Genomic DNA, 14,345 nt, shown 5'->3' with positions numbered 1-14,345 from the left:
ATAGTTTGAGGCTTTGCATTCATATTCTAATTATATTTAAATAATATAACAAAAGTGAAATATAAAAATACACATTAGAAATATAGTAAATCCTATAGTAATTTAAATTAAACTCAAAGATCACGCCATTTAAGGACCAAATTAGTTGATCTATTATAAAAATTAAATTTTAATTTTTTTGTAAGTTTGTTAGTAAGTTTAAACATTTATAACTAAAGTTTGCACCAGTTCCCATAGTCCCAACGTTTCGGCATGGCATAACAAATTCGTTTGGAAACAAAATATTTTTGAATTGTTTAAGAAAATAAATATGAATACCAACGGTATGCCAAAAAAATCCCTAATATTTTTGAAAAAAAAAAAAAAATACAAATTTTGTTTGGACTAGATAATTGTACTATTATACAAACAGTATTAAGAAGTGTGTATAAAGAATATATAAAAACATTCTGAAATTGATAATTCTTTAACTTGTTGTATTTAAAAATGTAGTCTCGGCTAACAACGTTTCTTTTTGAGTTTTTAAGTTATTTTTTTCAATTGAACAGTCAAAGTCTAAAAATTGTTGCAGCAAAAGAGAAAAAACATTATAGTGCATGATATAACTGAAGAATACATTTATGGTTTCGTAAAGCTTTCCCATTTTTTTTGAACATTAATAAAATAATTCATAAAAATACATACATATAATCATTTCTAAGGTGTACTTATATTTTTCAGTTACCCATTGCACTTCTATGTTAATTAACTTTTAGATACCCCCACTGATTTCAAAATTATTCCTCGCTGCATTTTATAGAAGTTATTTGTAGACTGATCATGAGAAGAATCAATGAAAGGAAATGTGCTATGGTGGAGGACTGACAAATATTCCGCACACCCAGTTTAAAAGTGACTCAACTCAAAATTTTATTTTTTCGGATTTATATGCTTAAGGTGGTATTAGACGGCGCGTATTTTATGTACTGTCAAAATTTCCATCAGTAAAAGTTCTACATATCGTCTGATACATATGAAACATTGCATGTGTAAAATACATGTGGAAATACATACATACATATGTATGTAATTTTTTTGATTAGAGCGTGCTCTATTTTCGTGTGACAAACATAAACAAAACAGCTGTTTTGTTTTGAAATACATTTTTTTGAAAAAAATAAATTAAAGAAAATGAATAATGAACATGAAAAGTAAGTATTTTTCAATTTTAAAAATGTGCACAAAAAAAAAAAAAAAAAAAAGACAGCTTTGATTACATTTATAGGTTATGCTATACGGAAAAACATATGCAGGTGTGATAGCAAAAATTATCACAGTAAAAAATATCACAGCACTTCGCTGTTAATTGTTGAAAAAACGCTGTCTTTCTAAGTTTAAGAATTTGTAAAAAATTATCTAAAATTCGACGCAGCATAGTATTGGATTGATTTTTAAATTTATTATATAAAAATGGTAAAAAAGCCCGATCTTTTTAAAGTATATTCTTCCCGCATTTTAATCACTAGGATTCCGCTATTATACAATATCGTTTTAAATTAAAAAAAACTTAGACGGCTATCGATGACTTTCAGCCGTCGCTGAAATTTTTAGTGTTAGACACCGCCGTTGTTAATGTTTGCCGGCGCAGGTTTATTCGCACGATTTTTTGTTTGTCAGTTCTTCTTTTATTCACATTGACACAACGTGCTAAAATGGAGAAAATTAAAATAAGTTTGTGTCTATTTTTATTAATTTTTTGTGCTTTAAAATGCACTGAAGCAACAAAATTAAATTATCCAAGAGTGTTACTTCCAATTTTTGATAAAATTTCAATAAACTTCACTCTTGAAGTAAAAGAAAAAGGATGTTTTAAATGGTATGATTTCGCTCAAATGTTTTGCACAACTGTTGTTATTACAACAGCGTTCGTTATTTTTGTTGTTGTTTATACCGGCTACTCAAACACAATGAAGGCCAATCAACCTACCAACATGAGCAGCTGAAGGGAATTTCAGTTTTGGCGCTTCATTGATCTTAACCTTAAAAATGGATTTGTTGTAATTAAAGTTGTTTATGTTTTTTACAGGACATCATCGCGCCAAGACTTAATTCTAATAACTCCCCTTTATGATGATGCTGAAAATGAATGCACGCATAAAGCTACAGTCACTGTGCTATCACGTGAACGTAGACGCAATACTGCCATAGTGCTGGCCGAAGATGTTGCCAGTGGAGAGTCGCTACGTTGTGATGTCATTTTGGATGTCATTGACAAGCTAAGCGTCATTACTACTACAAGACAGCTCTACTTAGAGGAGGCTCCGGAAACATTTGTTATACATGCAGAAGATTCTCAGGGAAACGCTTTCACAACACTCGAAGGTGTTGAATTTAATTGGGCTATTTCTTCTTTGAATAAAGATAACAAGGATTGGTCGCCAGCTTTAAGATTTTTAACATTTACTGAAAGTTCATACCATGAGGTGCCAGAAGCCTTGGAGAAATTTGAAGCTCAAGGTCTTAAAGGTTACATGGTATTATTGGAGGGTATTAATACTGGCACAGCCAAGGTATGTATTATAGAATTATATTTCATATTCCTTGAAATTATTTTTTTTTTGTTCTTAGGTTACAGTCAATATGCTTTATCCGGAATACAGTCATGTTCAACCGCTGCAAGTTTACATCAATGTCTTGGCCAATATTATTTTAGAACCCTCCGATGTCTATATATTACCTGGAGATACGGTTAACTTCCGCATATTACAATTGAAAATGGGCCGATTACAAGAGATCTCTCTCAACAATCAATACTTTTTGGAAATTGATGATGGTAATGTGGCTAGTATTAAGGGTACCACTGGAACTGGCCTTAAAGTAGGCCGTACAATGGTTGTTTTACGTGATCGCAATGTTCCAAACGAGGGAAGCTTCGCTGCTGGCAATGAACTTACAAAATCGTCTGTACCCAGTGCCAGGATTACTGTGGCAAATCCGAAAAAACTTGGTCTTAGTCTGTTGCCGTATAATAATTGGATTACAGTTGAGGGAGAAAAACATGAGATTGCTGTTGACTTGTACACACAGTAAGTGCATAATTTGCTTAAACTTTTAAATAGTAGGCTGGGTTTAAGTACATAGCTGTGTATTGCAGCAATGTTTAATAAATATTTCCAATTCCCAAAATAATGTTTCCATACTTTATTTTAGTGATGATCATAAAATTACTTTGGGTTCTCGTTTCTCGGTAAATTCCGAGCTAGATGAAATGCTTTTCTTAGTTCATAAACGAAGTAAAAATGGTTCTCGTATAAATGGTGAAGCAATTAGAGAAGGTACAACTCCAGTGTATGGTACATTTAAAGATGTAAGTACATTTAATGAAATATTTTGTAACTTACATAAAACCCTTAACACACATTATGATTTATATAGTTAACTGCTCAAGCTGAATTACAAATCTTCAGTGAATTAACTTTGAAACCCAGTAAAGTTATTTTGCCATTCGATCCGAATGTAATCAAAACACAAAAAATACAATTTCATGCACAAGGCGGTGACGGTTCCTATATTTGGAAGTCTCAGCAACCACGTCTCTTGCATATAAATCAAAATGGTTTGGCCACAACTGTGATACGTGATACCGAAGCCAGATATAATTTAGACACTTTCGACACGTCTACTGGATCTCTGCTGACAGCCCATGGTCACGTTAAAGTTGCTCTTGCTAAAAACCAAAAAATAACTCGCCAGGCAGATATTTACTTTGTGCCCCCTGTGAAATTGGAAATTTTGAAATATAATTTTGAAACTGCCCTTAAAGACTATGTACATCTTCATGTGGCCGTGTATGCGTATGTCAACAAAACACTGATGCCATTTACAAAATGTGAAAATCTGATCTTTGATTTTGAATTTTCCAACCAAATCTTTCAAGTTGACTACAATAATGTTGATGTTGAAATGGCTCCTGATGCTTGTCAAGTAGTACACTTGCGCAGTACTGCCGTAGGTCTATCACATCTGAGGTTGTCTTACAAGTTCCAAGATAAAGTTTTAAAGGACGAAGTTACACTCAGTGTTTTCGAGCCATTGACTATTCTAAATCCCATTGAAAATCATGTTGTTTTGCCAATTGGCGCTTCACGTAACGTTATCTATTCCAATGGTCCACAAAAAATATACACATTGGAAGCTGAGTTAACTAAGGGTACGGAGTATGACTACAATATCGCTCGTGTGTCGGAAATTGAATTTGACACTCAAAATAATTTATACGCCTTTAGCGTTTTGTGCCGAGAAATTGGTGAAACTGCTGTGACATTCAATGTGTTCAATGCCTTACTAGCGCCCAACTTTCAACCGTATGTGTCGACAATAGTCACTAATGTTTATTGCGTTAAGCCACGCTTCTTGAATTTGTACACCACGGAACAAATGCGTTCTTCGTGCCCGATGGAAATGAAAAATGCTTTGCTGCAGCTTAAAGATCGCGATGATAAATTCGAAATAGAAATTGAAGTACAGGATGCTAAAAATCGCAAATTGATGAATATATCATCACTGTTTATAGACTGGGAATTTGCTGCTGGTGATCAGCGTTATCAGAGTGGTGCTATAACTTATAATCGTCAATCAGAGCAAGAATTGCTAGAAGGTGTACGTTTGCCAGGCAAAGATCTTCTTGTTACTACACTCGGCGAAGTGACACAAAATTTCCGTATAAAAGGTGTAGTCACCAAATACGATGAACGTGTATTGAGAAAACAAGATATTTACCCTGAAGAACCACCTTTCGGCATTAAGAATGTAAGTGAATTTGAGTTTAAGTTTATTGGCAAAAGTTATTAACACAAAATTGTTTTACATTTCAGCCAAAAACTGGAGAAGTTTTTACACCTGTAATAGAAAATGAAATACGTTTTATGACTGTTAACAGTACATTCTTCCCCTCTGATCACATTAGCATATTTTTGGCCAAAAATAGACGCGAACGTATACCTATGTCCCAGGGCAGTGGTTTTTATGATTTCCAACTGTCAGAAGCTGGTATTGTAAAGGTCGAATTTGATAACAAAGAAAAGGAATTGATTGTTACTCCTCTGCGAATTGGTCATGTAAGAATTTTTAATTTCTATTATAAGCAAACAAATTTAATTGCTCTATTTTTCTATAGACTCGCCTAGAACTCATTGATCGTTGCTTAATGAATGAACCTGCACACTTGTCGATTTCAGTTGTTAGTATTGGCGCCATTCGTGTTGAAGCTGCAGATCGTGTAGAACGTACAAAATCTATTGAGGCTATTGTTAAACTGTATGATTCCCATGATAATTTGATGCATATTGATCCCTTTAATTTGCACATTTATGAGTTGTCGGAAGAAGTATTTAATGCAAATATATTAAGCATACAATTAGGCGATCAATTCGATTTAGATGTTGGTGAAATAAGGTATGACAAAATATATACTCGTAATACCGATAACAGCTAATAATATTAACATTATTATTGTAGATATGTTATTACCGGTAATAATTTAGGTGAAACTAAAATAGCTTTTAATGCTGGTAGTGGAGATTTACTGGTATCTAGTGAACCTATCAATGTGCAGGTATAAAAATTAAAATTTCACTTTATAAAAAGCAAACTTAATAACGTTATCGAACTCTTTTAGGTATTTCCACCTTTGCGCTTATATCCACGCAATTCAACTTTAGTAGTGGGTTCAAGTGTACAAATCTTTTACCATGGTGGTCCCCAGCCTGACGTTAATATTGTTTATTATGTCCACGATAAAAAGATCATCAGTAAGTTAATACATATTTTTTATATATTCTTAATTTAACTGTAATATTTGACATGCAGCTATGGAGTCGGCAATTGTCACTGCAAATAAACTGGGTGAAACTAAAATCACTGGAAAATGTATTATGAAAAATCCCATCAATGGCCAAGAAGTTGTGATATCAGAAGACACTATTGAGGTACATGTTGTGCCATTGATGAATATACAAATTAAAACTCCACTTATTAGAATACGTAGTGGTGCTGTAATGCCAGCTTCTATTTGGGGTAAGAAATGAACGAATTTATAATTTATTAGGTCTATCATGTTAAATAACTGTTTCTTTATATTAGGTGTTCCTGATTTATCGCCCATGGTATTGGGTACATTGGCTAACATGCATATTGTTTGGTCTACAAATCAACCGGATGTTGTAAATATTTATAATATTTTTGCTGATGCTGGTAAGAGTTTTTTTGTATAGAAATAATTTTATAATTTATGTTTTGAACTATGATACTGCACTACATTCGGTTAGACAATCCGTTAGTGCTCACAAAATGTTCATATAACAAATGTTCTTCGATGAGCTTGAATGGTTGAGTTACAATTCAGGAACAGATACGGAACTTACAAGTCTAAAACAAAGGTTTATGTCATTGTACTATTTAAAATAGATCCGAAATTAACCTATAACAAATTATGTTAAGATTTTGAGACAATTTTTAGTTATTTTTTTATTAAAATCAACAGAACATAGTTACGTGAATATGGCTGCGATAACATATTAAAATTAAGGTCATGAACTTTGGTTCAAGCATAAATTCCATTCAATCAGAAAACCTTTTTTGAAAGATTTATGACATCTAACTATTTTGAACTATGATACTGCACTATATTCGGTTAGATAATCCGTTAGTGCTCACAAAATGTTCATATAGCAAATGTTCTTTGATGAGCTTGAATGTTTGAGTTACAATTCAGGAACAGATACGGAACATACAATTATAAAACAAAGGTTTATGTCAAAGTATTTAAAATAGTAGCGAAATTAACCTATAACAAATGACGTAACGATTTTATGACAACTTTATTCCGTATTTCGATTCGAAAGAAAAAGATTTTGAAACACAATGTACTTAACATACAAATTCGAAAATTGTTTCTTTCGAATCTTAACTATTTTATAATTAACTTTTAAAAATTTTTTAAAGCTAATATTATTCTAATATGACTTGAAAATGTAAGGATTAAGATTTTGATTTGCGGTCCTGGAAAATCTTGCGGTATAATAGGACATCAATTAAAAATGTTAATTTTTAATTTTAATAAAATTAAAAATGAACATAGAATTATTTTATTCTTCTGTCCTGCAAGACTAATTTTGAGTTCAAAAACACCAATTAAAAATAAAATTATTATTAAAAAAATAATAAAGCATGAATATTATTTCAATAATTGATTATGTTATGTTTTTATGAGCACGTTGAAATAAGTTTAAAACACTTCATTCTACACATCTTTTATAAATGCATTTTATTTCTTATATTACCGTCTTTTAAATTACTCATTTTTTTAATTCTCTTTTAAGGTATTGAATATTCAGACACTGATTTAATTTCTGTGCGCATTAAGGCTTTAAATCCAGGAAAAGCTAAAATTCAAGCTACAGTTCAATTACCAGGTGGACAAAAAATCTCTTCATTTGTAGAAGTTGTTGGTAAGTGTAGTGAAAAACTTAATAAATTATTATTTCTTTAATTGAATTTCCAACACATTTTATTAGTTTTTAAAACATTGGAATTGGAACATCCCAAGCGTATATCAACCGACAGTATTTTATTGGCGCCACGTAGTTCCATACAGTTAAAAGCTAATTTGGAAGATGTTCTATACCGCCTATCGAGTGACAGTAATTCAATTGTTAAAGTGACACCAGATGGCATTGTACGCACTCAAGAGATTTTGGGCAGAGATTTAGTTATTGTACGTATTCAATAAGTTTTAGCAAACACACATATTCACCAACTAACTTCTTTTTTCCCCATTTCTTTAAGGCAAAAACTTTTGATCAAACTTTAGCTATTGGTATTGAAGTTAAAAATGTACAATATATTTTGGCCTCATTGGAGTATCCAACATTAAAAATGAAACAGACCGAAGAGAAAATACCACGTGGCATGAATTTCGTATTGAAAGTATCATTGCATGACAACTTGGGCAATGAATTTTCACATAATATTGAGGATGTGAATGGCTTAAAATATGATTTGTCTCACAAGGATATTGTTGATGTTCAAATTGGCAATAATTTAACTGTGGCGGTAAGTAGCAAATAGAAAAAAAAAATCGTATTTAAACAATATTTTTTTTCAAATAAGTTAAAGAGTTTCTTATCGTGCTTTCAACCCCAATTTTTAAATAAATTCACTGTAATGTATTGATGGTGGGGAAGCTAGTTCCTATGCGCATTTCGCCGGTTGCTTAAGCCAGCTCATCAGGAAACCTTTCCCAATATTTTAGGAAAACTAGAAATGTCTTATGAAAGAATTATTTTAAACTCAATAAGAATTCAAAACGCATCTTTCACAAAACATTAAAGTTATTAATTTTTTTAATTAATATGTTTGGTTTGATGGTGATTAGTTTTCTGTTAGGTTTGTGTTCTTAACTATAAAATTGAGCTGTAATAATAAATTATCTTACCCGCACCATTCATGGGTTTTTAAACGAACTATCCTTCTATGCCTTATGTCAGTTTACTATGATGACACTATCATAATGAGTGCGTATATACAATATATGATACAGTGGATACTTAATTTAATCTAATTATGAAATTTAAATCTTAAACAAATTAGTCTCTTTAAAATATTAGTCTGCTTTAGGGTTTTTAATAATTCTATATAATTTGAAGTCATATTTTAAATTTCCTCCATTAGTGTAACGTAAGCTATTTTAAGCCCTCACTGTTATGATTTTACTCAATTTTTGTAGCACCAACTTTGATGCAGAGACTTTGGCCACAAGTTTTCAACAGTACTGACCGCACGTAAACCTGGAATTAAGTAAAAAACTTGTGCAAGGATACCTACGTTGATAAAAAAGTAAAATATACTAGGAAAAAGATAAAATTACAGAAAAATCCACAATAAGCGTCTTACAATCACAGTCAGGGATTTCTTTCTTTTTTTTGTTGTTGCACTAGTTTTTATTTTCTCTTCTCCATGGTACAATAAACACATAAACTTAGTTTTGGCATGACGCTACTACTATATTTAGTTTGGTTTTGAAAGAAACTATCTAAATGAACTACGCCAAAATGGGTGATTCTCTTATAGGGATGTATAAAATCTCAAACTTTTCTTTTGCGTAATATGAATGACCCATATGTCTAAATTATATGAGTTTGTGTATCTTTCTATATATTTCTAAATGTGTATAAATATGTACAAACAAAACGAGGATAACACTAAGAGTCTTTGGATGAAAATCGAGTACCAAATGTTTGAAATTGTGAATTCGACTTGCAAAAACTCAAGATCTAATGTGGGCTCCATCCAATTCAAGAAAAGTTTTTAAGTATTATAAAATTTGTTAGTTAGTTAGTTAGTTTGAAAGGATATATAAATATATCAAAGAAATACAACTAGGCCCCTATTTTGAATGTTGTGCGCTCCTTTACCAGTGCCTTAGGTGAGAATCGAACTCACCACCTCTGGTCTACCGGACTAGAACACTAACCACTAACCTACCGAAGGCCACACAGTAAAAATTTTAGCATATTTGAGCTACAGGAAGTGATTTATAAATTCAGTTAAAATTTTCTACAACATACATACTTACTAACATAACTCCGAACTTTCGAATTTAATTTCGATTTTTCCAGCATAACTTTGTATTACCAACAATCTAATAAAGCAAATTAAATAAAAGCACGTAAAAATAATTAAATATGAGGTTTTATCCCTATGTCACTTTTAGTTAAGTCCCGTGCTCAACCTTGTAAGTTCGTACTTCATGTCATTACTTTGTATATTACAATTCATCTTTTTTTGTTACTTTCAATATCGTCAAGATCTAAGACGCTGCATCCATCTAGAATTCTGTTGGACATTTGCATTAATTTAATTTAAAGAAATTATTGCGTGGCTCTCGTATATGTATTTAAAAAAATACAAACTTTCAAATCTGCTTAACGGCAAAGTGTATGATAGAATGAATACATGAATAAACAAGAATGACACTGCATTTTGTAGTGATAGTGTCACGTGGTCGATATTATTTGTATCCTTTTATAGCTTAAAATAAAAATTTATCTAAGTTAGAATATACATACATATGTATTTGGAGAAAAATTTTTCAAATTGTTGAGAAAACTCAAGGGTTTAAACAGTGTCACGTGGTCGATATTATTTGTATCCTTTTATAGCTTAAAATAAAAATGTATCTAAGTTAGAATATACATACATATGTATTTGGAGAAAAATTTTTCAAATTGTTGAGAAAACTCAAGGGTTTAAACAATTTTCTATCTGAATATTTTATCGACTAGTAATTTTTGGTAAAAAATATTCTAAATTTATGTCTTCTTGGCTTGAAACCGAAACACAGTATTCGTCACCTATTTTTTAAGTTTAATAAAATTTTGTACGCTTGGTGAACAACAAAATGTGTTAAACATGATATCAGCACATCCCTTATAACAATCGTCACCTAAAATGCAAAACGACGTAAAACCCCTTTTCAAAAATTTTCATCAGAGACAAAAAACTAAATAAAATGAAAAGTATTGGTGTTATAAATATGCAATAGACCATTTTCAATAAAAAAAATATTTTGGTTTTAGGCCCATTTTCATTTCTTGTGACGATATATTTATGTATATATAGACCAGCAAACATACATACAAACTTATTAAAGTTATAACATAAAAATGCAATGCATTACGTCGCTTTATAATCCCACATGGTAACATTAGTTTTTTTTTGTGGTTGTCCTTATTTTTTCCAAGTTTTAGAGTTTCATACCAACACACATACACACATATATAAAACGTATACTTATGTGAGCGTTGCGAGTCCATATGTTTCTATGTTAGTCTATGTCTTAGGTGTCCAAGTGCAAATGTGGTTCGTTAAAGTGTGGTGTTTGATAATGGTGGTGGTGATGTTGGTCAGTAAGCTTTTTCCAGCACAAACTTAAAACTTCTAAACACTAGAGCACGAGACATCGTCTAAGGAAGGTAGATATGCATTTTGTATGGACTTTTATAAAACCACAACAACTTACTATTAAATTTGTTTTTGTTATTCTTTTATATCATTTCAACAACGCATTTTTATACAAGGAATAGAAAGAAGGTTTATTTCGTTGGTAATCTTGTTTGTAATATTTTTTAAATCTGATTTTGAACTACTTTTGTACGTATACAAAAATAGAAGACTACAATGTTGTAAGCTACTTTTAAATTGTATTTCTTGGTGTTTAAGTTTATTTATTTTAGTTATTTTCACAAAATCATAAAGTGTAAATAATTTGAAAATTTAATGCTGTAATGCATTTTTGTAAGTCGAATGTTTTCGGCTTATTTTCTTTTTGACACTTAGTTTGTTTAGTATTATAAAAATGTTTTAACATATTTTGCATTTTTTTTGTTTATTCCTGAGTGGCCTGAAGGACTATTCAGTTATGGCTCTTGGTAGGATTTTCAGGCGCTCTTCGAGGTTGTATTCGCTTTCAGAACACTTTCACTCGTAGTATTCTGACTGGAGGCACAATTGAGAAAGGTATGGCTTTCTCAGTATATTGGAAGACTGCTTTTCTTCATGGTTTGTTCTCAGCGTTAAACTCATTGTTAGATCTTGTATTCTTTGCCTCAGATATTGTGAGAAAATTCGATATATATTTCGGAGCTTTTTGAGATTCGCTCAAAATGATCTCAACTTCCTCCTCTGTTGTAGCCGTTTTTGGTGGTCGATATCTTGCAATGCTTTTATTCACCTCTTGCAAAATTCACCCTACTTCATCCTTGTTTTTATAAGATATGATGGTGATGTTATTATCGTCTAATGATTCAGATTCTGAATCCTTACCTGCATTTTAACGCTAAGGTTGCTTAGAGCTACCTCGGAGTACGTCCTTCTTTTTCAACTAATCTTTACCAATGGAGGCCAAGTAACCCGCATGCGTAATATATTTTTGCTTACGATTACAGGATAACGGCGATACATGACTCAAGAACAAATCAACACCTGCCTGCGATACAGGGTTCTCGTAACATTAATATTATTTGTTATTTCCATTGATCGTTTTTTGTTTTAGCGGAACACCTTCATGGCCAATTTTGTTCGCTGGGGAATACAATAATACTCCCTAATCACCACCTGCGGCGCATGGTAGGAGATTTTTAAAACTCGCTCGAGTAGAATCCATTCGGATTCTGAATATATTCTATGCTCTTTGACCAATGTGTTAATGATGAAATCAATATATTCTTTATCATTTTTGATGGTGGATATAAAAATTTATTTGATTGAAATTTGAATACTCGATCACTATAGCTATCATTTAACCTAACTTCTTGAAGTCAGAATTTATGCCATATATATATACAGTAAAATGTTTAATTATTTTCGATTTATTTTAATAAGGAAGAACATTTTTTTGTTTTTTCTATTTAAGCAAATAATTATTGTTTGATTAAGAAACTATTTTAATTTTTCCACATAAATGATTTTCCATTTGGAGAAATTTTATTTTAATTAAGTTAACTACATACATACATACATATTATAACTATAAAACATATTTATAATTTACTCACTCGGTATCACAGGTAAATATTTATGATGATAGTGTTTTAGCAGTTTTGAAATATTTCTATTAAAGAGTACTAATACACATGACAGCATCCTTAATCACATGTTCAGCCTTGACCGACTTTATACCGTATATCCAACATGTTATTTAGATCTTCAAAGATTTTTTTAGTTTACATAGTAGTTATTACTACTTGCAAACATAGATGAATGTTGTATCTACCAACGTAAATGCATACATATGTATGTATGTATCTGAGCATCTATGTACATTCATATCTATCTATCGACAACATATTTTATTTATCTTCATTAAATTATAGTAAATCATATTAACTTGTTTTATTTCATTTTGGTCTACATGTTTGTTTTGTTTTGCCATTTCAGATAAATCTGCCACGTGAAACGAGCAACATGATTGCTATAAGTTTAAAAGATGCTACCGGAGTTCAGCATGCTGAGGATTATATTAAACTGTCAGTTGGTGAATCTAAACATATTTATCCTACTAAGGTAAGAAGAAAGACAATTTAGAACAAAATCCAAGATGTAATTTAAGCATCTTGAATTTAAATTAAAAATTTTACTCGTGTTTCTGGCAAAATTAAAAAGAAATGGAAACCAACAAAAAATTGTTACTAAATATACAAGTAAAATCTAGTAGACTCTAACAACTTGACTTGCATAATATTTCTATGTAATTGTTGCTCTAGTCTTTATTGGTGTAGTTGTTACATACTTTATGGTCTGCCACATAAATGGTTTCTGTTCTACGTATCATCATCATTAGTGAAGTGCTTTAAATGGTCCTTAATATCGCTGATAAAAATGCAAAAGGAAGTAGTTTTGTTGAAAATATTTATGGAATCGGAAACATAAAATAAGATCCCAATATAGAAGATATGTCCAATATTTTTTGAGTACTCCTCATGGGCTTTTTAAACACAAATTGATAAACATTTAGAGCCAAATGTTACGAAAACTCTGCTAGGATATAATTACACATTGATACGCCAAAAAATGCTAGGGGTCTTCAAAAACTCTATAAGAAATTGTAACAGATACAGAACTATAATTTTCTATGAATGTTTGGGTGAACTATTAAAGGTATTTTCAGACTACAATACTGAGTATTAATACTTGTCAAAAATGTTTGTATCATAATACAATTTACTAGTCTAAATATACAGGCCTGTCACAGTATTCCATTCCGATCGAAAGTGGAATTATCTTTCCTAATTTTCTTCTTCAAAAAAGGAAAATGACAACTTTTTCAGGTTGAAACCACTTCACTTCTTCAACGTGGGATTGACAATAGTTTAAAGATATTATTTTTTTTTAAGTTTTCATCGATTTATTTACAAGTTATAATTCCACTTTCGATCGGAATGGAATTCTTGACAGGCCTCATAATTTGTAATTTGATTTTCAAAAATATTACTGATTTTTTTGGCATACTGTCGGTATTCATAAATTTTTTAAAACAATTCAAAAACTTTTTATTTTCAAACGAATTCGGTATGTATTTTATAAATACAATAAAAAACAAACAAAAAGTGTTAAATACATTAAAAATAAGAACGAAAAGTGCATAAATAATTGAAAATTGGATAAAAAATATTACAAATATTATAGTGTAAACATAAAATGTATTTTTCGGATTGATTTTTTGAAAATGCGAATTATTTTCATTATATTTTTAATTTGAAGTGTGTTAATACTCAGTATTGTAGTCTGAAAATACCTTAAGCGAGGCA

The 14,345-nt window shown here is 30.9% G+C and overlaps 1 protein-coding gene and 1 non-coding gene across 2 annotated transcripts in view; both read left to right on the top strand.

Annotated features, from left to right (window-relative positions):
• Positions 1-1,647: 1,647 nt before the first annotated feature.
• Positions 1,648-14,345, top strand: part of LOC119612977 (nuclear pore membrane glycoprotein 210) — a 97,651-nt gene continuing 84,953 nt past the window's right edge. Inside the window, exons 1-15 of the mRNA XM_037968920.1 lie at positions 1,648-1,855; positions 2,066-2,549; positions 2,608-3,065; positions 3,190-3,346; positions 3,415-4,788; positions 4,854-5,096; positions 5,156-5,433; positions 5,497-5,593; positions 5,657-5,789; positions 5,848-6,054; positions 6,121-6,231; positions 7,359-7,487; positions 7,554-7,753; positions 7,825-8,091; positions 12,976-13,101. Coding sequence (XP_037824848.1) covers positions 1,692-1,855; positions 2,066-2,549; positions 2,608-3,065; positions 3,190-3,346; positions 3,415-4,788; positions 4,854-5,096; positions 5,156-5,433; positions 5,497-5,593; positions 5,657-5,789; positions 5,848-6,054; positions 6,121-6,231; positions 7,359-7,487; positions 7,554-7,753; positions 7,825-8,091; positions 12,976-13,101 — 4,428 coding nt within the window. The 5' untranslated portion in view covers positions 1,648-1,691. The remainder of the gene's footprint in view (positions 1,856-2,065; positions 2,550-2,607; positions 3,066-3,189; positions 3,347-3,414; positions 4,789-4,853; positions 5,097-5,155; positions 5,434-5,496; positions 5,594-5,656; positions 5,790-5,847; positions 6,055-6,120; positions 6,232-7,358; positions 7,488-7,553; positions 7,754-7,824; positions 8,092-12,975; positions 13,102-14,345) is intronic.
• On the top strand, positions 6,643-6,774 carry LOC119616337. The gene has a single exon (XR_005232521.1).

The sequence above is a fragment of the Lucilia sericata genome, unplaced genomic scaffold (assembly GCF_015586225.1).
Source record: "Lucilia sericata isolate MDLA Ls3-8-SP2 unplaced genomic scaffold, ASM1558622v1 Contig000002F_arrow, whole genome shotgun sequence".
Taxonomy (NCBI): domain Eukaryota; kingdom Metazoa; phylum Arthropoda; class Insecta; order Diptera; family Calliphoridae; genus Lucilia; species Lucilia sericata.
The sequence above is the reverse complement of the archived record's forward strand: the minus strand, read 5'-3'. Positions and strand labels throughout refer to the sequence as shown.